The following is a 24,352-nucleotide window of genomic DNA, read 5'->3' as shown; positions in this document are numbered from 1 at the left end:
ACTCCTTTTTTCTCTTCAGTGCTTACATCTTCCCCCATCCCTCCATAATATGCCATCTTCTAAAATTTTTCATCTTACAGTTCAAGATAGCCCACAGATTTGCCTGCGTTGCCTATCATCCCTTCAGCTCTGCATGCTCTGTCAGGGGTACCCCAGTGCACCATGTAACTGGAGATGCTGGGAGGAGACCTCTACACACCATGGCTACCGCTGCGAACTCTTCCATTACTTATGACAGAAATCTTGGTTAAGTTGCCAATGTCAGAGCTCCACATTAGACTCAGCCTTCTACTTTATCTCAGTCTATTTGCCACACATCATGTCACATTTTATGTTTCAGAAGAAATAACAAGTTCATTGCAGAAACTGCATCAGCCAAAACCTATGAAACAGCCCTACAAAACCCAGAGCACACAACTCGCTACCTGTTAAGATCATTGTGTATCAACAACAGGGGAGCAAACATGTTGGTAAAGAAAACAGGTTCTGGTTTCAGGGTCACAAAGGAATTGCTACATGCAATCAAGAGCGAAAAATCTTTTAAGTTTTGAAAAATCATCCTATAATTTTGCACTGGCCTGCAGTGATCGCTAAACACATTTCCAAAGGAAAAGGATATAAGCTGCAGCACTGTATCAATCCCAAAACACAGTTAATTTCTACTGGTCCATAATATCTCTGGTATTTTGGTCTGGAAAATTTAATTTTCACTCTGTGTGAGGACCCCAAAGGGAGCTTTTTTCTTTATTTTACTCTCTCTCTCCTATGCTAAAAATATCAACATGGTTTGAGCAATTTGGCTGTCATCATGCATTCGCTTTCCATGAGTATCTTCTGATCCATACTAGATGCATGACCCAGCACAGTGTTATGTGAGCATTTTAACTTTTTATTAAGTTCAGAGCTGCCGTATCCCTCCTGTCAGAACTACTTCCATTCTCCAGGTGGTTTATTTAGGGTGGAAACTGGTCACAGAGAAAAGTGCATAGTATTGTTAAATCCCAGTGGATTTAAAATCCTCCTGACCTCTGTGCCCGTTGCTGCTTGACAGCATCAGCCAACAAGCTCTCACCACTCTTCTCAGTTTTTCTATTATTCACAAGCCCTTTGTATCGGAGTGCCTTACACAAAACCAAAAGGTGGGGTTTACAGCCTGTTATTATCTATCCAGACACGGAAGCAGTTGGGATGAATGGAAGGTCTGTAAAGTTCTTTCCTGTAATGCTGGGCTCTATTAGTGTCTCTCATCCACTCCCACACCATCCCTTCTCCTCTGTAAATCATCCTGGGAACCCTTGCTTTTCCAACAGAACACCTATTTGGAATTTGAGGAAAAAGAGAACAGTGAAAATTAGTGAGAAGTTAATCTTTGTATTCATTAATTTTGTTGTTCCAAAAGAAGATGAACAGTTGCATTTAAGCTACTTTTAGCTGTAATACTAGCACTTCTATCTGCTCATTATGGTTGTAAGACCACATGAAAAATATTGCATTAAATTCCTTACCAGGAAAGTATAGAAAAATTGGAGGAACAGTAACAGAAAAGGGTTAGTGTACAGCAGTGATTTATTTATGAAGAAAGATTAATAGCTAAACTCAGGAGCTCAGCTGAAGGGAAATAATTGGAAAGGCTCTCAGAGGACCCTCTGGAAACAGGCTCAAACCTCAGACTGTGAAAGTCCTTACTCATTTTTATTTAGTCTTTGTTCAAGAAAAGCTCCAGTGAAAAGTTGAACAGGGGGAAGGTGGCTACAAATACTTTCCAGATCTGAGTATCAAACAAGGCTTTATATAGCTGATGTGAGCAATGGCCTTTGTTGGCAAACAGCTGGAAAGTAGAACTGTACACAGGTAAATGACTTCTCTTGGGAAGCTTTAGTGGCCACCTCTGAACCAGAAAAGAAAACAGCCCGTATCTGTTCTTTGGTCCTGAAGCTGAACGACAAGAAGGGGGAGAAATGCTCTCAGGACCCGGGCATCTTCTGGGATAGTGTTCTTGGCACAGGCCAAAATGTACCAGGGTGCCCACAGCTGCATACAGTGTGGATGAAGGCAATCCTCTGCTTCAGCCCTTGTTATGGCCCAGGTCAGTTTGCAAATATAGATGTAAACTGGGCCCAGAATCTCATCCCAACAGTCGCACAGTATTATGCTGCTAGCAGTAGGATGATCTTCTGCTAAGGATAATTAAAAAAATACCGTTAAGAACAGGACATACTGAAGTCTTCAGTCAAATCCCAAGGGAATCATGCTCCCATTTTATTCCTCCCTGTTATCAGACAACTAATCTCAAAAAGGAAAAATGAACAAGTACAGAACAGCATTTCAAGAATATTTACTAATATCCTTTAGTTTGAAAGTCTCACAAGACAGAGAATTTTCCTTTTCTGAGACCCCTTTCTTTTAAATTTTGAGTTTATTAACTAGATCTTTGCTGTGTGGTTCACCAGGAGTGTAGAGGTTACACCATTACAGAACAACATAGCTGTCTAAGTTATAAACATAAATGAACAATCTTGGATTCTCTTGCAAAAATGCAGACTTCTGCAATTCACAGACTATTTCTCCTCCAAACCATTGATTAGGACAGGATACTGGTGAAGAAAAAAAAAAGCAAACCAAAATATTATCACATGTCATTATAATTACCCAAACTTTCATTACAAAATAGCACTGGGGGATTCCAGGAATTTCATAGGAAGGCTACCTTTGATTTTCTGGTGGGTTTTGGGTTTTGTGGGGTTTTTTTTGTTTGTTTGGTTGTTGTTGTTGTTGTTTTCCTTAGCCTTTTCATTAATGGAACACATTGGGATAATGTAGTCTTTATTTTTCTTTCTTTTTTTTTCCCCAAGCCACCAAGATGTAGACTGTTTTAGAAACAGCACTGCTAAGTGTTATCCACTACAAAAAACTGTTAAGGGAGATTTTATCTGTTCCTGGAGAATTACATAACGGTTCTGGATTTCTCTCCTGAGAGGTACAAACCTATAAGCATGACATGGAGCCTGGTGAATGAATGTAATATATTCAAGCAGAACTCCTTGTACATGTACATTTAATTATAAAAATAGTTATATCTTTTTTAAGCCTGTAGCAGCAGCCATTCTATCCAGAAAGTTTTTTGTATTGGTGTTGCTTTTTCCTCCCTCAGCTATAGAAAAGAAACTCATAACACCATTTTTTAAAGTGCTCTGCAACAGTATGGTTAAGTTAAAGTGACCCTGATCCTACAGATGAAGTCACCATCCTGTAAGGGGAAATATATGCCACATGCTGCAAACATTTTGTGGTCTTGGGAAGTAAGAAGAATAAAGCCTGTCTTCCTGCTACCAGGTTTTTTTTGGAAGTTAGCCTTGCAACACCAAAGAAAGTATTTTTTAATTTGCTTTTAAAAATTAATCTATCATGCCTTTGAATAGCAAATAAATGGCCACCAGGAACACTGCCTATGAGAAAGGCAGGGAAGGGTTTGTCAGAGCATATTTAGTATCCATTTTCTTGACAACCTTGAAACTAGAAACTTACTGTTTTTTAAAAGTAAGCCTAACTTTCCTATAATAAACAAGTTTCTAAGATCTTACACAAAGGAAGACAATTCTCAGCAACGTATCTAATCTCAGCACGCTCACACACCACAAAAACAGCATGCTGATTAACAACTCCTAGGAATACCAGTCCTACTTAATATTTATAGACCCTTGAGTCAAGTTTGTCTGTCTTGTGTCTGATCAAGAGATAATGCTATTGTCTGCCAAACACGCTGCACTTAGCATTTTGATGCAGCACAAGCTGATGTCATTGTGACATACTGGCAAAGTCCTTTTAGATAGCTTGAGGAAATTAGGATGGCTGCATTAATACCAAAGAACAAGATAGGTGGCCTTACACTACACACCACATTAAGTTCTTAAAAGTGTTACTAGCCTGTGCACGTGAAAAGCATAAATGTACACAATAAGCGTTTGATTATATCCAATAATAGTTGAACATTTGCTATTTGACACAGCAATTCTGGCTTCTACATTAAATACCATGTGCCCTGAGGGAACGCTGAAAATACACAAAGCTATGAAACAAGAACCTGTAACCAAGGCACAAAAAAGTCATTGCTGAACTTTTCTAAAAGGGATTTCATTGTAGAGGGCTACATAGAGAACTATATGGGCTATATAGAGGACTATAACCTTTCTGACATTACCAAGAACATTTGTTTCTCCTCTACTTTTTAGAAACATGTCTTTTTCAGTAGGATTTTTGACATCTATTTCAAACCATTTGCTCTGCACACTGCATCAAGGCTTCATCAGCTTTTTTGGATAAAGAAAAGGTTGTGTTGGTTTTTAGATACTTCTGAAGCTTTTAATAGGGAGCAGTCCTGTGTCAGAACTTTGAATTAAATGCAGAGAACGGACTTGTCTTGCTTCCTAAAGCTCTGATAATGCCAAGCATGTTTTCCAAGCAGAGTTCAACATTATTGCTAATGCTGTTGTTTACATTGGCAGAGTTCCAAATCAAATCACTGTATTGACGTGCGGAATTAGACTCTATAACTCAAAAGTTATAAAGTAGACCATCCAATCTTCTCCAGCAAGGAGACTTAGCACTCCCTCCCTCTAGATAGCATTTGAATGTCTCTCATCTTTTTCTCATTCTCTTTTAAATAGCCCCTTTGTTAGAGAAAGAAGGGCAGGCGTCTCCCCGTCTCCCCTTTGTTAGAGGAAGAGGGGCAGGCTTCTCCTCAAAACTGTAGTTGTCTCCTCAGAGCTGTGTGCCTAGGTGACCAGACACCGCACCCATGACTAGTCACCATACCCACATTCCTTGAGCAGACACATACAATCACAATCGATGTCCATTATCCCCATTTCACACTATTTCTCCATATCAATCCCCCCTTTTCTATTAAATTAAGTAAATTCTTTTACTTAAGCAGTCTTCCCGAATGATATAAAGCATCATACATAAGTGTTACCCTTTTAAACATTCTCCAAACCCACAAATATAACATAATGGTTAGTATTAAGGAAATTCCTAAACTGATCAATAAGATCACAATGGGGTGTACCATAGTGTTAAGAATTCCTGTTGCAGAAGGTGACCAGCCAAAGAGAGTATCCCACCAATTATGGTTTCCATCCTGTTCTACCTTTTTTAAAACTTTCTTGATCCCCTCTACATCATGATGGATCATAAGAAGAGTTTCGTGTCCCTTTTCTTTGGTTTCTTCCAGTATACATTGTAAATCTGCATGTTTTAATAGTTCTTTTATACTGCTTATATTTAGTCCTATGGGGGTAGGAATTATTATCTGTGATAGGGTAAAGTTGGATTTTAAGAATTGATGAGACACTACTGGGGCTGAGTAACTAAAATCGCATCCTGTGATAGTAGTAAAATTACAAATACAATAATTTGAATACTGTGCAGTCTCCTTTACCTCCCCATCTATGGTTATTGTGTTACACTTAGTTCTCAAACACTCACATGCCTTCCCTGCATATATAATTACTGTTTTCAAGTTTGCATTTGGTCGGGCCTCGAAATGACATATTTTCTGATCTGTATCTAAACAAGTATCCTGAGCCATTATAGTATTGCTTTCACAGAGGAAGCCCTGCTGTTCTCGCATAATACAAGATTCTAAATCTACTGTTTGCCACTTGTCGCCTGTCTTTCTGGCCCATGTTCTATGTTCAAAAGGGTATAGGAGCACCCCATTATGGTTAATTCCAAGGGCTACAATGGGGGGTATGTTAATTATTACTGCATTATGTATGGTTAACACAAAAGCTGTGATGGTGTGTGTGTTGGGGTCATAGGTAAAGTTCACCATATTCCACCATGACTGGAGTTTTCTTTCTACCTCCATAGCATTGTCCCAAACCATCTTTCGAATTTCTGTAGGAAATACGCCTTCCTCTCCTTCTCTTATTATGGATGCAGCTATTGATTGCATCCACATTTGGGCTTGGATACAACTTAGAGCCAGGGCGGCATCATCCTGTAAACCACCTAATGCCTTAGTGATGAGTTGATGATCTTCCATGTTTATTTGTTCCCACCTGGGAAGTACCTTCGATATCAACCATTGATGTGCCCCTAATGCCAATAATGAAGATTTTAGTCGTTGTTGTAATTTTGATAGATCGGCCGTGGTGGTGGCTAGTTTATTCATTATCACCTCTGAATCTATGGAATTTAATTCTCTGAGTCCTGTTCCCAACGTTCCAGTTACATCTCTCACTATTCTGTTTCGATAAATATTTCCCCTTTTTCTTAACCAAGTTGTCCATCCCTCATAAGAGGTTTGTAAGAAGGGGGAACAGGATGGCTTAACATCAGAAACATTGACTTGTATTTGTAACTCTTTTCTTTTAAGAGACCATTCTGGGTTAAACAACATTTGTTGCTGACCTGAATTTCTGATTACATATGGTCCAATTGTATAAATTTTTGGATCTTGTTTAGTTAATTTAAGATCAAGCGTTAATGGGGTTGTTGTAACTGTGGTGGTGGTAGGAACAGTGGTTAGCATGATTGTTATTTTGATCTTATAAGTCAGAGCTGTTCTTGGGGATTCATTTCCTAGGCATATTATAAAGATGGGCTCGGTTAAGGTAAAATTGTGCCAACATTCCCGTGAATTAAAGCACATGGTTGTATTTAGAAGGGTAAATTCCTTATCTACCTTTCTGACATTAATCAGGGTGTCTCCCGAAATCTTGGTGTTATCCTTTTCATTATATGTTTGACACCCTACTTTTATCCTATCTCCTAATTTTCCCCATAATCGGTCGACTTTGTGTACGTCCTCCCGATCCCATTGATTCCTTTGGTACACCTCATTTTCAGAAAAAAACACCATAGCTAGTTTCATCTTTGAGTCCACCTTTCCCATTATTCCAGTGTGTTTTTTCTGGGCATGATTCCAAGGCCACTTATCAGGCTCTTGGTTGTAGGCAAGAGAGAGGGTACAAAAAACCACAAATGGTTTAAACCCACTATTGATCATTTTAAGAATCTAAACGTTCCTCATATATACATATAAAATCTGTCTTGATCAAAAATATCTTTGTTTGAGTTGGGGCTTACTGATAACAAGTTGGGCAAGACTGGCCACTGGCTCAGTCCCAGACTCTTTTGTTCTATATTGTTTGTTGTGGTGCCCTTCCCATATGGTGGATCCACAACCGCTCAGGTTCGCTTACTTGTCACCCACATTGTTCCCATTTGTCCAAGTAAATTTGAGTTTCAGTTCTTTTTTATCTGGGGTTACTTTCCACGAAGTTGCAGGGGCTTTCTTAATCCGGGTATGGTGAATCCAAGAATTCTGTCCCTCAACCTTGATTGCAGTGTAGGTGGTGAGTAAGACTTGAAAAGGTCCGGTCCACTGTGGTTCCAGGGTTTTATCTGCAAAACACTTAACGTATACATAGTCCCCTGGTCATATATCGTGAACAGGTCCATCCAGACCCCTACTGCGTGTTCCCATCACATGCTTCTCAATTCTTATTATTTATTTAGTGCCACCATATAGGAAGTCATTGTTTCTTCACCAATCTGTGAAGACATCCCCTTTTGTACCCCATAGGGTCGTCCATATAAAATTTCAAATGGGCTAAGCCCCTCTTTTGCTCTTGGTCTAGTTCGAATTCATGTAAGAGCTAATGGCAAAGATTGGGGCCAAGTTAGATTTGTTTCTTGACCTAACTTGACAATCTGTTGTTTGATTAGATGATTCATCTTTTCCACCTGGCCACTCGATTGTGGTCAGTATGGGGTATGTAATTGCCAATCTATTCCTAGATGGTGGCTGATCTGTTGTACTATTCTGGACACAAAATGTGGTCCTCTATCCGAGGACATTACTGCTGGGACTCCAAACCTAGGTATTATCTCTTGGAGTAGTATTTTGGTCATTTCCCAGGCTTTAGCAGTTCTGCACGGGAAGGCTTCTGGCCAACCTGAAAAGGTATCTGTTAGTACCAATAAATATCGATACCCCCCTTTTTCTAGGAAGTTCCAAGAAATCGATCTGCCAATGTTGCCCTAGAACATTCCCTCTACTAATGTTCCCTAGTTTTATTTTATTTGCTGTATTGGGATTATTGCGTAAACACATTTCACATTGCCGAGTCACCTGTTTTATTACAGTATACAAGTTTCGCCCTTTCAATTTCTGATTTAGACTTTTATATAAAGTATCAGCTCCCCAATGCGTCTTATTAATAATAGGGCTGTGGTCCATATTAAATTGGATGGTACCACTATACAACCATCCCTTAAATAAATCCACTTATTTATTTTTATTTTATCATTCATGTCCTGAATTACCTTTAAGTTTTCTTTAGAATAGTTTGGCTCTTGATCTGTACTTTCAGTTTGGATTTTATCATCTGGTATTAAGGATAATTCCTCCTTTCCTACCTCCTCTGTTACTCATCTGGCCTCATGGTTGGCCAGGCAGTTTCCAATTTCCAAATCAGTGCCTCAGAGTGGGCCATGCCTCACATCAAGGTCTGGCATGGCATATGTTCCCACCGCTCAACGCCTACTGGGTTGCAGCCAACAGCGGAGCTCAAGAGTCTTCTTGGTGGCAAACAGAGGCCAACCCAGTCTTGCCCTTGACTATGGTAGGAGGCACCTGACCAACCTTATTCCTTGTACTTTGTTGTCAATGCAGTTTCATCTGCACATCCCATAACAAGTCACTGTCATGGCAAAACACACAGATTTACATTAGTAGAACTACTACAGAGTGTATTTTATTTCACTTTTTCTGCCAATATCCCCCAGCCTTGCTGACCAAGGGATATTGTTTTTATCTGAACTGAGCAAGCCTCCCCCTTATCATTTTACTGTAACAGGTAAAACATTTTTCACCTTTCCTGGAATTTATTTTCAGATACACCTGGTTAAAAATTTCTCTTACTTCAGGGAGGTCCTCTTTTCCTCTTTTCTGCTGAATTAAAGATAAGCTCAATATTTCAATTACTTGATCATATTTAACTTTTAATTTCATTTCCCCTTCTTTAAACGTCTAGATGTTCTAATAAATCTCATCCCAACAGAGATTTTAGTGAATTTGGCATTCTTATTTGTTTTTTTAGTTTGTACTTTAAAGGTTTCAGGATGTTTTCCTGGTGGCCAGCAGCTCCCACAACTGTAACAAATTTATTTATTTATTTATTTATTACTGAAGTTTAACAAATAAGTTGGTTTTGTATTCACTAAAATTCCACCTCATACCCATTCCCTGCCCTAAAGGGGCCGTTACCGGTCCTGTTGTACTGCAAATGCTGCAGCAATTGGGGTGACATTGTCAGGTCCTTCTGCTCAATTGTCAGCAATAGCAACCCCCTCCTCCTCACCATCAGAAGGGTTCGGGGCAGGAGATGCTCTTCCTGCTCTGCAGGTTACACAAGCCTGCCTCTGCAGCAGCACTTCTGTTTTAACTCTTTCTTACCCTGAATGCAAATCTGCTACTTGTTGCTTTAAGTCTGTGTTATTACATATCATGCCTTTGCAGGGAAACAGAAAACATCCTGCCATGCATCCCAGCATGATTCAGTCGCACCTTCGAGGGGGTACAGGGGTTTGTACAAACTCACCCCAACACTTTCACAAGGTCTTTGATTCTACACACACACACACGCGCCTCAGGTTTTACATACATCAGTACAAGTTTTTATATCTTACAACGTGTTTCATTCTGGTTGCTCCAGAGAAGGAACCGCAACCTGAGCTTTTTAACACAAAAATTTCAACAAGAACATCTTTCTAGTTTAGGTCTCAGTTTTTTCCTATCCTTTTCTAGAGCCACAATCAAAGATCAGGTGATGTTAATCCCGCACTCTTTCTAGTGCTAGTACCATAGGATCCCGAGGGGGTACTAATCCACAGTCCTTTTGCCACTCAGGTTTGTCCTGGAGGACGAAGAACATGCCTGCATACGATACTTCGTCCCATTTTCCTTCTCTTCTCAGACACATTAATTGCAGGAGTGTTATAATCTAACGTTTCTCCCTCCTGAGGCCATTTCGCATCACTCTCCAATTTATACAAAGGCCACCACTGATTACAATATTTAACCAATTTCCTTCTATTTTCGGTACCACCATGTCCTACGATATCACTCCAATGTTTTAATATACAACCCAAGGGCGATTTTTCACAGGGCTTACTCCTTCCATTTCCCATTTTGCAATTTTAATTACTTTGTTTTTCTCCGGCCGCCTTAGCCACCCAAGGTCGGAAACGCGGATAGAGCTTCTTACTCGTTTTGCACTCAAACGCCTGTCTCAAGCACTCTTGCACTCACACTTAGTCAAAATAATTAAGCTATACACGGAAAATCAAAATGCGCATCTCAATCACACCATTCACACTCTCCGGGCAGCCCGCAGTCACACAAGCAGTATGTTATACGGTACCGTGCACTTATGTACAAACTTTTAGGAACACTAACAGTTCACAAAGTATGCATTTCAATGAACAATTGCCAAAAAACAAACAACAAACAAAACCCAATTTTTCCTGGTCTTAAGCAGAGCGTTAAGTTTTCCGCTATTTGCCACGACTTACCAGAATATTAATATTTTTCAACATACATTTCATAACTCCGAGTTTTGAACATATAACAAGACAACACATAGAACAAACAAGACACAGAGCGCTATTTCAGTTGTTACATTCCAGGAATTCCCCAGTTCTTAAGACAACCTAAAGGAAGTTTTTAGCTTCCTCTTTTTCCTACGCAAAAGTTTCCCTTTTGCTGTGAGGTCCCTCTTGTTCCTGTGAGGTTCCGCCTTATTCCGTCCCGCCCCCGCTTTCCGTCACGAGGCCTCCGGGCTTTTAGGAATGGCAGTAACCTCGGGTTTGCTCGATCTGCCCTCAAGATCGCTAGCGGCCACCCCTCGGTCAGCAAACCCCCTCCCAAGGTACCTTTCCTCCTGGGGACTACGCTGCGCGCCGGACGTCTCCGTGCGTCTCACCAGCCGCCCCGTTACTAAACATACCGTTTTATCCGTGGACCCAGGGATTTCCCTTCTGCTCCCGGGTGAACAGCTGAGAAGAGGAGGCTCCTCCGAGGAAATCTCCCGGGGCGCGCCTAGGAGCGTCCGCTCCGCAGCTGGTCCCTCAGCCCAGCAGAAATCCTCCTGGCTGGCTCGCCAAACTGACGTGCGGAATTAGACTCTATAACTCGAAAGTTGTAAAGTAGGTATGTTCATTGCGCGCAGATGCACGGGGGATCGCTCCTCCACAAGCGTGCATGCCCGAAGTGACGAACCATCTCACATTTATACAATGAAACAAATGAATATTCAATTAACGCCTATACATATTCGTTACCTAAACCCCGCTTCGTATGTTAATTAGCTTATCAGTCCGTTTCCTGGAATGTGGTGGTCTTGCAGGTTTGTAGGTGATTCATGTTCTTGCGACCATCCGATCTTCTTCAGGTGATTCATGTCCTTGTGACCATCCAGTCTTCTCCAGCAAGGAGACTTAGCACTCCCTCCCTCTAGATAGCATTTGAATGTCTCTCATCTTTTTCTCATTCTCTTTTAAATAGCCCCTTTGTTAGAGAAAGAAGGGCAGGCGTCTCCCCGTCTCCCCGTCTCCCCTTTGTTAGAGGAAGAGGGGCAGGCTTCTCCTCAAAACTGTAGTTGTCTCCTCAGAGCTGTGTGCCTAGGTGACCAGACACCGCACCCATGACTAGTCACCATACCCACATTCCTTGAGCAGACACATACAATCACAATCGATGTCCATTATCCCCATTTCACACTATTTCTCCATATCAGTATCTGTCCTGACCAGGGGGATCTATCCTACAACTCTGAAGTGTTCAGAAAACCCCTCTTCTAGACAATTATTAAGTACACTGCAATATGATGTTCTTATAACAACTCTCACTTCTTTTTTGTTTAATGTTTACATATATCTCAAGCTCTGCTAGTTTGATATTTAATACAGCCTGTGAGACATACATATCTCATTCATAGTATGTTTGACATCTTCTGAAATTCATTGTTAGGGGGGAAAAAAAAGGCATGGAACTACCACTTTCTGCCTTATCTATAGAGATGTCATCCAGCTGTGAAGAGATTTCACATGAGAAACTCTGGTAATTAACAGTTTTAATTTATCTGCAGTCAATTTACAGCCCCTTTTCACTAGCCACCACCCTCCAAAAGCTTCTGTATCTTGGCATCTGTTTATGGGATCCCTAGATCTCCAAAATCACCATACTCTAATGTTAGGTCATTCTGGTCTTAGCTGAGAGCTCCTGGACCTCATGTTGGCTAGCTCACGGCTGTTCAGGTCCAGCACTTGAATTTAGCATTTCAAAAGGCAGCTAGGTGCTGTTGTCCGTAATTTTCCTTCCTCAAAAGTATTGCTCTGGAGATGATTCCTTTATGGCACCCTGGAAGATCACAGGACAAAACGAAACCCTTCCATGTCAAGAGGAATGAAAGTTTAAACCTCTCTCTGCCTCCTGCTGTGCTAGATACATCACCTAATTTCATGATCTGAGGGCTCCCAGTTGATGCCCCTGGATGGCAAACTCAGATGTATTTTTGGAGTTCAGCAGACAGGAATCTCTTGAATCACAACAGAGTATACACGAGCAGTGAATATCCAAAAAAATCTGAGACTGGGGGATGCCCCCCTGATCCCACTCAGATTCAAAGATGAGCTTTAAAGGGGATGTCTGGCGTGGGGCAACACTAAGAAATGTAGCAAGTCTTATTTAATTCTGGAAGCTGGCATTAATATAACCCTTCAGTGTATAAATGGTACCTGCCAGAATGTTCTGAAAATTGTTTTCAGAGTAGGATTTCAAATGTAAAGGATGGGGACTCATATGTGCATACTTTTTATTAAGTGAAAACTTGCTACTGTGTTAAGACACAAAGCAGTAAGAGACAGCGCAAATGATCTCTCCTTGTTCATTGTGACTATTTGCTTTTTAATGCTTTGGATTTTTTCTCCACTGAATGCAGCAAGATTTAGTTCAAATTTATGAACAGACTTTTCCCCATAGACTAAAGAAGTAATGACTTCTTTAGTGTCATGTCAGATTATTTGCTAAGAGTCATGAATTATCATGTGCATTAGAAGGTAAAATCACAGGGTTGTCAAAGCACGTTTTCCTTTTACTGTGCATTCTTGGGTTTTGAGGTGGAATTTAAAGTGAGACATGATGGAGAAAAAGCTGGTCCCCAAAGTTGATCTAAGATTTCAAAGTATTTTTCAAACTATGATTTAAAATCTTCATGACAGAGTAATTTTTGACTGAATCTCGAGGCCTTGTGTTCATCTGTTTTTTAATGTTAAACAATCTTTTTTTGCAAGTGTTGTAGATTTCTAAATCTATACAGATGTTCATTTATTTTTATCTTTTTCACTCATGACTTTCATGGATGGAATCCTTCTTGTGTTAGAGTTAACAATTTTACTGTTGACTTAAAATGGAAGATTAACTTTCACTTGTATTCTCTGCAGCAGTATTGATTAAGGGGAGGGAAGAGAACCAAGCAGGTGGGAACCTTAAACCTGGCTACACTGTGGAGATTAGCAAATCACTTAGTCCCAATTTTTCAAAAGGGTCCTCTAATTCTCAGCACTTGACCACCTAGCTCTAGAAAAACAATCTTATTTCATCTGAGCAGCAAATAGCATTTTTGAAAATCAAGGCTTACTTATTCGAAGCTGGACATGCAGAAAGTCATTCATAATCAGGATGCATCTAAACCTCAGTATTTGTTCCTCAGTCTTTACAAAGCAGTGTTTCCTTAACTGAATTCAAAAAGGAATGGAAATATAAGACACCATACAGGAATTCAGCATGTATAATACAGACTGTAAAAAGACAAGGAAATTTCAGGGTCACACTTGCTGAATACAGTATTAAATTTGTATTTTCAGAATAGACTAGGGCACTCAGACATCCAGTTTCACTTACACAAATATAGTGTTAATGTGAAATGATGTTTCGTAAGAAAAAAGTATCTTAAAGCACTGATTCAAATGTATCACTGCATAACATCCTTAAGCACTTCAGTAAGCTAATGCTTTATATTTTTTAAATTAACATGAATGCCTCTGACCCCTCTCCTGCCTCCCTTTTATAGGCCATGTGTTTTCAGCCTGCCACGTAGAAGAGTTATTTCATTATCTGTGAATTAAGCTGGAGAAAGAATACCATTATTTAAAGTTGACTCACACAAAAACTGAAAACAACTGTTTCAAGACTCTATGTTTGCATGAGACTTGCAGCTGGTTTTAAAAATCATAGAAGTTTTATTTATATGTGTCTGTCTTTTTATAGATATTACTTGACACAGTAATGTAGGTATTCCAGAAATGGAGAAGTGTCAGGGAACCATGCCAGGACAGAGGGAGAGTCCATGCTTCTGCGTGTGATTGAGTCAATTTTGTAAGTAGGTAGGTGGTGAAGAGGGCCATTCTTTGTAGGGTAGTCCTGTGGGCAACAGGCCTCCTGGATCATACACCAGAAGGCTGCGCTGCCATTCAGTGAGACCTGGACAGGCTGGAGAATTGAGTGGAGGGGAACCTAATGCAGTTCAACAAAGGCAAGTGTAGGGTCCTGCACCTGGGGAGGAACAGCCCCAGGCACCAGCACAGGCTGGGGGCTGACCTGCTGGGAGGCAGCTCTGCGGAGAAGGCCCTGGGAGCCCTGGTGGACAGCAAGCCGCCCACGAGCCAGCAGTGTGCCCGTGTGGCCACGAAGGCCAGCGGGATCCTGGGGGGCATTAGGGGGAGCGTGGCCGACAGGTGGAGGGAGGTGATCCTGCCCCTCTGCTCTGCCCTGGTGAGGCTGCGTCTGGAGTGCTGGGTCCAGTTCTGGGCTCCCCAGTTCAAGAGATACAGGGAACTACTGGAGAGGGTCCAGCGTAGGCTGCAAAGATGATGGGGTGACTGGAGCATCTCCCTGATGAAGAAAGGCTGAGAGAGCTGGGGCTGTTTAGCCTGGAGAAGACTGAGAGGTGATCTTACAAATATCTTAAGGGCAAGTGTTAAGAGGATGGGGTCAGGCTCTTTTGAGTGGAGCCCAGCAACAGGACAAGGGGCAACAGGCACAAACTGAAACACAGCAAGTTCCATATGAATATGAGAAAAGACTTCTTTCAGGGTGACAGAGCACTAGAACAAGCTGCCCGGAGAGGCTGTGGAGTGTCCTTCTCTGGAGACGTTCAAAACCCACCTGGATGCAATCCTGTGCAGCTTGCTGTAGGTGAATGTGCTTTAGCAGGGGGCTGGACTAGATCACTTCTAGAGATCTTCCAACCCCAACCATTCTGTGATCATACATGGAAAGGAGTCATGAAACAATGTGAAAAAGGATCAGGTGTCTTTTAGCTTAGACCAAAAGGAAATGTTGTATATTGATGTATTTTATTATATATCACTTTTTCTAAACATATGTACAACCAACCTTCACTACTGTTTTGAAGGGTATGCCTATGCTGCTGCCAGCTTCTCAGAAGTTGGGCAAACTATCTGCTGCTGTGCCTAGACTGGTACGTTATATTTAGCGTAATATTGGGCATTTCTATGTTGCACTTTGGTCTGGAGTGCAACAGACTCAATTACTTAACTTGAAACGGTAGAATCCACCAGCCTTTGCACCAGCACTTACTGCTTTTGCCTCTCTTTTAACCTGCATGCCAGTACTCTGAAGTGGCAGCAAGATATCCGTAGTGTCCTCTAGTTTAGTTAGTGTGACATCAGCCCAAAGCAAAACAAAGGAGAAACTGGAATAAAATATGGTTACAAAATTAAAGAGGGGGCAAATGGAAACACAAGAGTTAGCAAAATTGATTTTATTTTTTGAAAACAAACCTTATCAAACAAACTTAATTATTTGATGAAAACATATACTAGCTAATAGGGGTGAACATGAAGAAATACAACTATGTGACATTTTGTTAAAAAAAAAAAAGCTACATAATAAAATAGCTAATATTAACCTGTTAACTGCTAACCAGTGCAAACCAGTTTAAAACAGATCCTAGAAATGCTTGCTTTCCTCACTGAATGGCACAATTTCTGGTGGACTTCAGGAGAGGTCAACACTAAACATGGTACAGCTTCGTATTGTCATCCATGACTGCAAGAAAACATGTAACTACTGTATGACAGAACTTGCAGGAAAGGCACACACCTGCGGTGCTGAACTGAAGCAAAGCCTGAGCAGCCCTCTGAACTGCCGGGGTACGGTACAGGGAGGTGTGGTGGTTTTAGAAGAGGGCTTGCTGGAAAAGGGTTTGCCAGTTGTACATGATTAGTTATACAGCTTTGGGGGCAGCTGGGTGAAACTGAATACGATGCGCTGAAGATCTGATTTTATGGTTTGATTGTTTTGTGATCAGGGTCATGTCAGCACACAGAATTGCCACCCAATTTATTAAAAGGAGCGGTTTCTGCAGCAGGGTACCGATGTATGGGTGCAAACCATGGCAGGGCAGGGCTCAGCCGTCCCCACGTCCCGCGCCTTACTCCCGCTCCCGAGAGGTCACGCCGCACTAACCAGCTCTCTGCACCCCCAACGCACAGGCGCCGGTGCGTTACCTGTAACTCACGCTCTGGGCTCCGGCCGCCGGCAAGGCCTGCACCTCCCCAGGCAGCACCGGCGCCACGGCCGGCAGGAGACCGGGGCCGCGGCCCCGCAGAGCCGCATCGCCCCATCCGCCGTCTGCTTCCGCGCCAGGCGCGGGGCTAGCGGCCGGGCGGGCGGAGGGATCCCGCGGGAGGGCCCGGCGGCAGCGCCATGGCGGTGTGCAGCCAGGGGCTGGGGCCGGTGGTGGAGCTGTGGGGGGTGCTGCTGCCTCCGCGGCGGGGGGCGGCGGCGGCGGGCTCGGAGGAGGAGACCGAGGAGGAGGAGACCGAGGAGGAGCCGCACTTAGCGGAGGCCGCGCTCCTGGAGGCTTCTGGGCCGCAGGCGGCGGCCGCGCTGCCTCCGCGCCGAGCCGGTGAGGGGCGGCGGGGCCGGGCGGTGGCGGGCAGCCCCGGGGCCCTCCCCTGAGCGCGGGTTGGGGCTCGGCGCGGGGCGCCGTTTGACGCTAGGGAGCCGCAGCCGGCCTCCGGGCCGGCCCGGCCCTCAGAGGGGCCGGGGGCGGCTCGGCCGGGGGCCCGTGGTTGGTGCCGGGCCGCGCCGCTGCGGGGGGCTCGGGGCCGCGCGCCTGCGGTGTTTTCCAAGTAAATGAAACCGAAACGCGCTCCTTCTCCGGTTACCGAAGTAATTACAAGTAAAAGGAGAGTGATCCGAAGTAGGTGATAGATCTTACACAGGTAGTATCAGGGTAGTGCAGTATGGCCGCAGTATTGCAACAGTGAGAAAACAAAGTTTTCCAGTTAACTTTACACAAAAAAAAGTTTTTTCTACCTTTTATGGTGGTAGGAATGTTGATACTTGACAGTACAGATTCCCCACTGCATACTTAGCACTTAAAAAGCAGGTGATGATGGAGAGACACCTAGCAGGAGAATATCCGAAAATTGTTTTTAAAATGGCTAAATTGAGCTAGGTAACAAGGGGAAAATAAATAGAGAAGTTGTTACAGGCCTAAGGCTGCTGGTGCTCTGGTTTGGAGAGAAAGCACCTGCGTTTAGCAGGTGCTTGCTTTGTTCTGGTGGAGTCATTTAGTCCCTAATCATGGATCGAGGAATGGTGTATTAACGTTTGTGAGGGAAAGAGGATGGAAGAGGAGGCAAACCAGGTTATCCAAAATCCTAAGAGTTAGTTAGGTTAATCACATATAATTTTGGTGGTTTCAGTTGTGAGAAGTCTTTGATACGTGAATGTATCCGAAGAGAATGCTGGCACCGCGATGCAGTGCTTTGTGGCAAAACTTTGAAATGGAATTGCAAACTTGACTTGGCATAAATGATGCAATATTAAACCATATACCAGTGTGTTTAATTGTCTCAACAAACAACAATATGCAAGTTCAACTTTCTAGCTCTGACGCTTACAGAAGCAGTTTTAGTGGTTGTTTCTGAGGTTGGTTTTGCTTTTGTTTTTAAATACTACTGGAAAGATACTCGTTGCTTTAGTTTCACTACTGCAACTTATACAAAAGACAAAATGAGCTTTGAAAAAACAAAACTTTTAATCAAACCGAACTTCTAATCTTTGTCAGTTAACAGTGGTTTTCTTTTTCTTTTTATTGATTCAGTTGTTATACAGGAAGATGGCTCCAAAAAAGAGTATGAAGTAGTTGGACGTTTTCCATTAGTTGACCCTTGGTGGAGAGTTAATGTTAAAGCTAAAAAAATGGGCTCAAAGTACTTTGTGCAAGGATATCCGTCATATTTTCTGCGGACTGATATAGAAGAAAACAACCGACAAGTGTTTTCACTCTTTCTTAAGGAATGTGCTGTTCCTGAGGATTTTAAAGAGAAGTTTCTTACTTGGCTTCCTATGGAGTCTATGCTGAGTTTTAGAAATCTTGAAGAAAAACTAAAACAGTTCCAAGCTTCACGCTTACAGATGGGGATTAAACAAAGAGACACCAAGGATTATGACGTCTTCTACTATGTTTCAAAATCATGTAGGTATATCCTTTGCTATTTTGATTGCTTTATAAGCCACTGAGTTTTCTTTCAGATACTATGTTCAAGCTAACATGTCTTCATATGAACTGTATATTCAAATGAATTCTGGACATACGAAGATTCTTCTGGTTTTTTTTAAATTGAGGACAGTGGGACAGCTGACCAATTAAAGATAGGCATACAGTTAGAAACATACAAAGATTTTCCTGAATTCTGTAGGCTTATTAAGTAGAATTATCTGTGCCAGGGATGCAGAGACACTGGTACTGGCTTCCTGTAGCTTATTTGGGTATAACAAGGATTGTTAAAAAATGGCTTCAGCACTGCTTAAATATGGTGGTATAACTTTTTGTGACAAATACGTGTTCAGAAATAGTATAGCTGCTTCTTTGTAGTGCAGGGGAACAGCAAATGAGCTCAGTCCAAATCAGCTGCACCAATTAGGCTATTGAATTGTATTTGTACCCTGCCAATCAGTAGATTGGTGTGGCTGGGGAGCAGGTTGTGGAAACACTGGAGTGTCCCCACTCGGAGATAGTTCAGGACTGCTGAGCATCCTGTTGTGGACTGTGGTGGTGTGACTACATGAGTGTTAGATACTGGATCAGGAGTATGCTTTTGAAGCAAACAGTGAAAAGGCTGGAGGGGCACAAGAAACTGGGAGGGGACACAGCCAGGGCGGCTGACCAGAGCTAGCCAAAGGGGGTATTCCATACCTTAGAATGTCATTCTGAGTATATGAAATGGGAGAGTTGGCTGGGGCCTGCAGTTGCTTCTTGGGAACTGGCTGGGCACTGGTCAGCAGGTGGTGAGCAGTTGTATTGTGCATCACTTTTTTCCCTTTGGAGTTTATTCCTCTCTCCTTCTCTCTCCTTTCCATTATTATTATAATAATATGTTGTTTCAGTTATTAAATTGTTCTTATCTCAACCCTCATTTTTTTTTACCTTTTTGCTCCGATTCCCCTCCCTATCCCGCTGTGTTGCCAACTGGTGTTAAATCGTAACAAACATACATATAAAAATTCTGTGTTTTTTCTTGCCAAAAGATAAAACTTCTGAAATTTGTTTCATGTTGTTTTGAAATTTTATTTTAAAGCAAGATACAGAGCAAATCAGTTTCATTATACCCCTTTTGCTGATCTCAAGACTGATAGAAACAGGGAAGGTGATAGCTTAGCTTGTTTGGGGTCATTGAGAAAGCCAGTGGAAAGCACTTATTCCTAAGTTCCCTTACTGATCTGCCACTACAGATTTAGAAGCCTCTATTCTTATTTTGGATTTTAAACATTCTTTTGTACATCTGTATGAAAATAATCTTTAGGTAAGAGGCAGGTGTGGTGAGGTCTGAACTGACATTCTACAAAATGCAGTTTTGCATGCAGTTTATGTATGTATATGCATGTATATGAGTATGCAGTTTAAAAATGTATAACATGTATTTTCCAAATTAGTACATTTAGTTACAGTTTTTATGTCATCTGTTTTTTCCTGTGGCAGTTCAGAGAAAACGGACTTAAAAGAATTCGAAAAGGATTAAAAAGAATAAGAAACTGGAAGAAATTTAGGTATTTTGGATGTATGGGAGGCAGAAGGATAAAAGCCAGAGCCAATTTAAATTGCCTTTATGAATATCTTTGTGTATTGTCTAAAACTTTCTTGGTTTATGGTGGTTACAGTTGCAGGAAAGGCGGTATTGGTAGCTCTGACTTACCCGATGATACTGGAGTTCTTGCCAGTTCTTCTGCCACGGCATTTTTGCTCTCTGTTGAATATGGTGTGTTGGCAAAGAAAGACTGAAGAAAACATTGGAGCGGATGATGAGGAAGAACATTTTCAAGACAAGATGCTAACACAGTTGGATGAGATACTAAAGAATGAGCCATGGAAGCTTGGATTCAGCAGGGTAAGTAATGTTAAGCAGGGTGAAAAATGGGGTGCTTGTTACCTTTGAGCTTCATTAGACTACAGTGCTGTTTTGGTTATGTTTGGTTTATTAACTGGGCATTTGTCAGAGGTAAGCAAGCTTACATCATTTGGAAACGGATGATGTACTGGATTTTTTTTCCAGCTGGTCTGCAGTAAATTAATCTCAGAGGATTTTAAAAGTGGCTTTGTTACAACCATTTGTTTGTTCTTTTCTACAAGGAACAGAAAACAAGATACTTGAGGTAATTGGGCCAAAAGTAAGAAAGCTAATTTACAACATTCAACTGTCCTGTTCAATTTTATACCAGCAAATGAGTTTTTCTGTTATTAATATATAAAACAGTATCTATGCTTTGATAGTAAGGTAGGTAAGTTACTCTGTAAAAGGCCATCTGATCTGATGGTTCTCTGTTTTTTATAATGGGATTTGTGGTTGCTGCTTACCTTCCTGTTTTCCTTTGCTATGCTTTCGGTGCAGCTTTGCTGCTGCAGCTCACCTTAGCACTCCTGTACCTCAGATAGGAGCTATAGCTTAATAGTTCAGAGATGTGATTAATTAATGCCTCTGTTTCAGCCTCCCGTTGCTTTTACTGACAGATGTTCTGACTTGTCTTTTAAGACCTCCAATTTCAGACATTTGTCTAGCAAACATATTCCAGTGTTTCACATCCTTTTGTTTAAAAAGCTTTTCCTGATGTCAAATTTGTCTGTTTCTTGATGCGATATAGACTTGTTGCTCTGTCGTTTCTTGTACTACGGACTTGCATTCTCACTGCAGCTTCTTATTGCTTGAAGACTCTCTTAGCTTTTTCTCTTAAGGCTCAGCAATTCCACGTCATTTTTCTTTCCCTCGGTAGTTCACATTTTTGTGCATTTCGGTCTTCTACTGTTTTGTGGTAGTCTCTGTAAAGGTTGTGTGTTTCTTGAAGTAGCATGTTCAGAATTGCCAATAGTATTGTGATAAATGTCTTTCCTGTTCTCTGCTTCTACAGTTTTTGTGCCTTTACTTGAATATGTGCTAATTAGTTGTGTACAAGTTTTCCTTCATACGCAATTTCTGTGCCAGGTTTTTGATTTTTGAAGTTTCTATTTCATACAGAAGAGTGACCGAGAGGAATTATCATGCCATCTTACTTTTAAATATCCCGCTTTCATGTTGCTTGAAAAGCATTTTAAGTTTGTGCATTACAAAAAATTATATATTTTTTCATAGACTTCCACCCTCTGAATTGCAATTTGTATTTATTAGGAGCAATGTTATTCAGCAAGACACTAACATCTTCTGAAATAAATATATCTTTGCTTTTATTCTTTCTGGGGAGAAGATTACTTATAGGGAACTGAACCTTTCTTACTGTGAGGCTACGTGGGCTGCCTTCTGTCGGTGTGAACATCTCCTCTGGAAGATTCCTGACTTGCAGAAGAATGCATTAATTCTGTATGATCAACTCAAGAAGCAGTGCAGAGAAATGGGACACACTTACGAAGATCAAGATGAATTAGCTCGTTTGGTATCTAGACATATGTCCATTGAACATGTTTGGCAATCTCTTGAATTTTTGAAAGATCAGAATGTGGTGATTAGGGAGAAAAAACTAGTGTTTCTACCTCATCTTTACAAATCTGAAAAAGACATTGCAATGTATATAGGTGACCTTCTGTTAAACCACTCATGGAAACTGGATGTCGATGTGAGAAAGGTACTTAGTGCTTCTGAATCATCAGGAGAAATGGTAGATAACAAAATTAATTTTACCCAGGCTCATGAAATGGAAAATCTGAAGGAAAATAGTCCAGACAATCATAACTGTGAAAATCACTTTCCTGAAAAGGAAGTGGGGTTCATGTGTGGTGGCCAAGGTAAAACAGAGTTAGACTCAGATCAGGTAATTGCTCTGGAAAAGATTTGTTCTAATCCTGTTACAATCATAAGTGGAAAAGGAGGCTGTGGGAAGAGTACAATAGTTAGCTGCCTTTTTCGTTACTTAAAGCAGATGGAAAAAGAAGTAGAAGCTGCTTCTAAGGACTTTGAAGAAGACCTGGATGCATCTGAGGACTGGAATATCTTTGATAATCATTGGGAGTCAGAGAATATGTACACAAAAAAACTTTTGAATGTACTATTTACTGCACCTACAGGGAGGGCAGCAAGCCTTTTGAGTGAAAAAACTAAGCTTCCTGCATATACGCTGCATCAGGTAAGGAATATATATTTTTTTTAAACTGTTCTGAAGGACCTTCTGACACTATCCATTCTTGTTTTGTTTTTTTTTTTTAAAAAAAAACAAAACCCCTTGTTACTGAACTTCCCTTATGAAATGTGTAGCTGTTAATGATAATGCTTAGGTACAGCTTGTCAGCGTTTGAAAATCAACGTTAGATTTTGGGGAATCATAAATCAATCACTTGAAATACATTATTTGCTGTAACTTTGGTGTTTTTTTTCTACTGACACACATCTCAAATTTGTTCCTTTCATGGGCATCTAGTCTTACTAGCTCAGTTTTTTTGGGTTTTTTTTTTTTTAGTTACAACAGAAATACTTTCTAGATGGCATAGCTCTTTTCTAGTGTCTTGTTGCCTAGCAGTCATGCTAATAACTGCACATACATGAAGAGATCAGTAGGTGGGGTTGAATAATGAGATAGATTTCATTCACAGAGTATTTTCTTGATTACTGTTAAATATTGTGTCTTTTGAGGAAAAATGTAGAAAGCAAATTTAGTTTTAAAAAAACTTGTTTAAAACTAAGTTGATAAACTTAGGTCAAGTCTGTTTTCCTAGATAGCGGAAAGTACCAAGAAGACATTGGAGGTGTGGAATAATCTGTATAAATCAAAATTACAATAACATCAAAAGTACCGTGGTCTTATTTTATCTTTGGGGACTGGATAGTTGCCTGTTCCCCTTTGTCATGCAATGTTGGGGACTTATTAATGTCAGTGAGGTGTAGTAGAAGATGTTTTGTTACTGAGCAATGTAACGGCTGACCTTATATCTTTAAGGGTCCCTGCAGAAATAAAAAGATGCATTTGTGCTTTTACATCGGTATTGATAATTTCAGCTAGAAATGTATTCACCAAGGAGGAAAATAAGACTGGTTGAGTCTTCTGGGTCTTTACATATTTAAGTTCAGAATTTCAGATCATAGCTCTGAATACAACATTAGAAGATACCACACTCTGGCTACCTTTATAAGACAGTTGTTTACCATTGATTAGTGTCAGAGTTTGATTTATTTCTATTTGTTTCTAGATCATCTATAGTTTTAAATTGTGGAGGCAGAGTGAACAAATACAGCCGTGGAAGTTTGCTACTGTGACAGTTCTGATTGTGGATGAAGGAAGTTTGGTGTCTGTACATATTCTTAGTTTAGTTTTAAAAATCCTGTGTGAGCATGCTCAGCTTGCAAAACTTATTATTCTAGGTAAGTGAAATGGCAAGTTTAGCATGCTACAATATTTAATAATACACAATATACAGTGTAAGTATCGGAGCTGCCACTGGTGTGACTGAGTCACTTAAAAACCCCAGAACGTTGCATAGTTCTGTACTTGGATATTTTTGTTTATTCATAAGGTCAGATGAGACAGACAGTTTTCCATCTCAGCTGACAGTATGAAAGTATCATTATTTCTGTTTAACAGTGTTTTGTCTGACTTTGAAAGTATTATGACTTCCATTTTGTAGCTTATTACGTCTTGCAACTGGAAAACTTTTCTGATTTCCTTGCATTTAAAGAAGCTTTCTTACAAGTTTGCTTTTTGGCATGCCATTATGGCATTTGTTTTTAAATACTTAGCTTTCAAAATGTGTTTGAATAAGATGCAATCACC

The 24,352-nt window shown here is 41.0% G+C and overlaps 1 protein-coding gene across 4 annotated transcripts in view; it reads left to right on the top strand.

Annotated features, from left to right (window-relative positions):
• Positions 1–24,352, top strand: part of HELB (DNA helicase B) — a 67,646-nt gene that overhangs the window by 33,566 nt on the left and 9,728 nt on the right. Inside the window, exons 1-6 of one of the 4 annotated variants that reach the window (XM_055809298.1) lie at positions 16,741–17,003; positions 18,210–18,584; positions 20,267–20,493; positions 21,842–22,216; positions 22,508–22,714; positions 23,772–23,943. In XM_055809298.1, the coding sequence (XP_055665273.1) occupies positions 16,802–17,003; positions 18,210–18,584; positions 20,267–20,493; positions 21,842–22,216; positions 22,508–22,714; positions 23,772–23,943 (1,558 nt within the window). In that variant the 5' untranslated portion in view covers positions 16,741–16,801. Of the gene's footprint in view, positions 1–16,740; positions 17,004–18,209; positions 18,585–20,266; positions 20,494–21,841; positions 22,715–23,771; positions 23,944–24,352 lie in introns of those variants that run through there. The other 3 variants (XM_055809296.1, XM_055809300.1, XM_055809299.1) reach the window with 3 other exon arrangements.

Source organism: Falco peregrinus, chromosome 6, assembly GCF_023634155.1.
Source record: "Falco peregrinus isolate bFalPer1 chromosome 6, bFalPer1.pri, whole genome shotgun sequence".
In the NCBI taxonomy this organism is placed as follows: domain Eukaryota; kingdom Metazoa; phylum Chordata; class Aves; order Falconiformes; family Falconidae; genus Falco; species Falco peregrinus.
The sequence above is the reverse complement of the archived record's forward strand: the minus strand, read 5'-3'. Positions and strand labels throughout refer to the sequence as shown.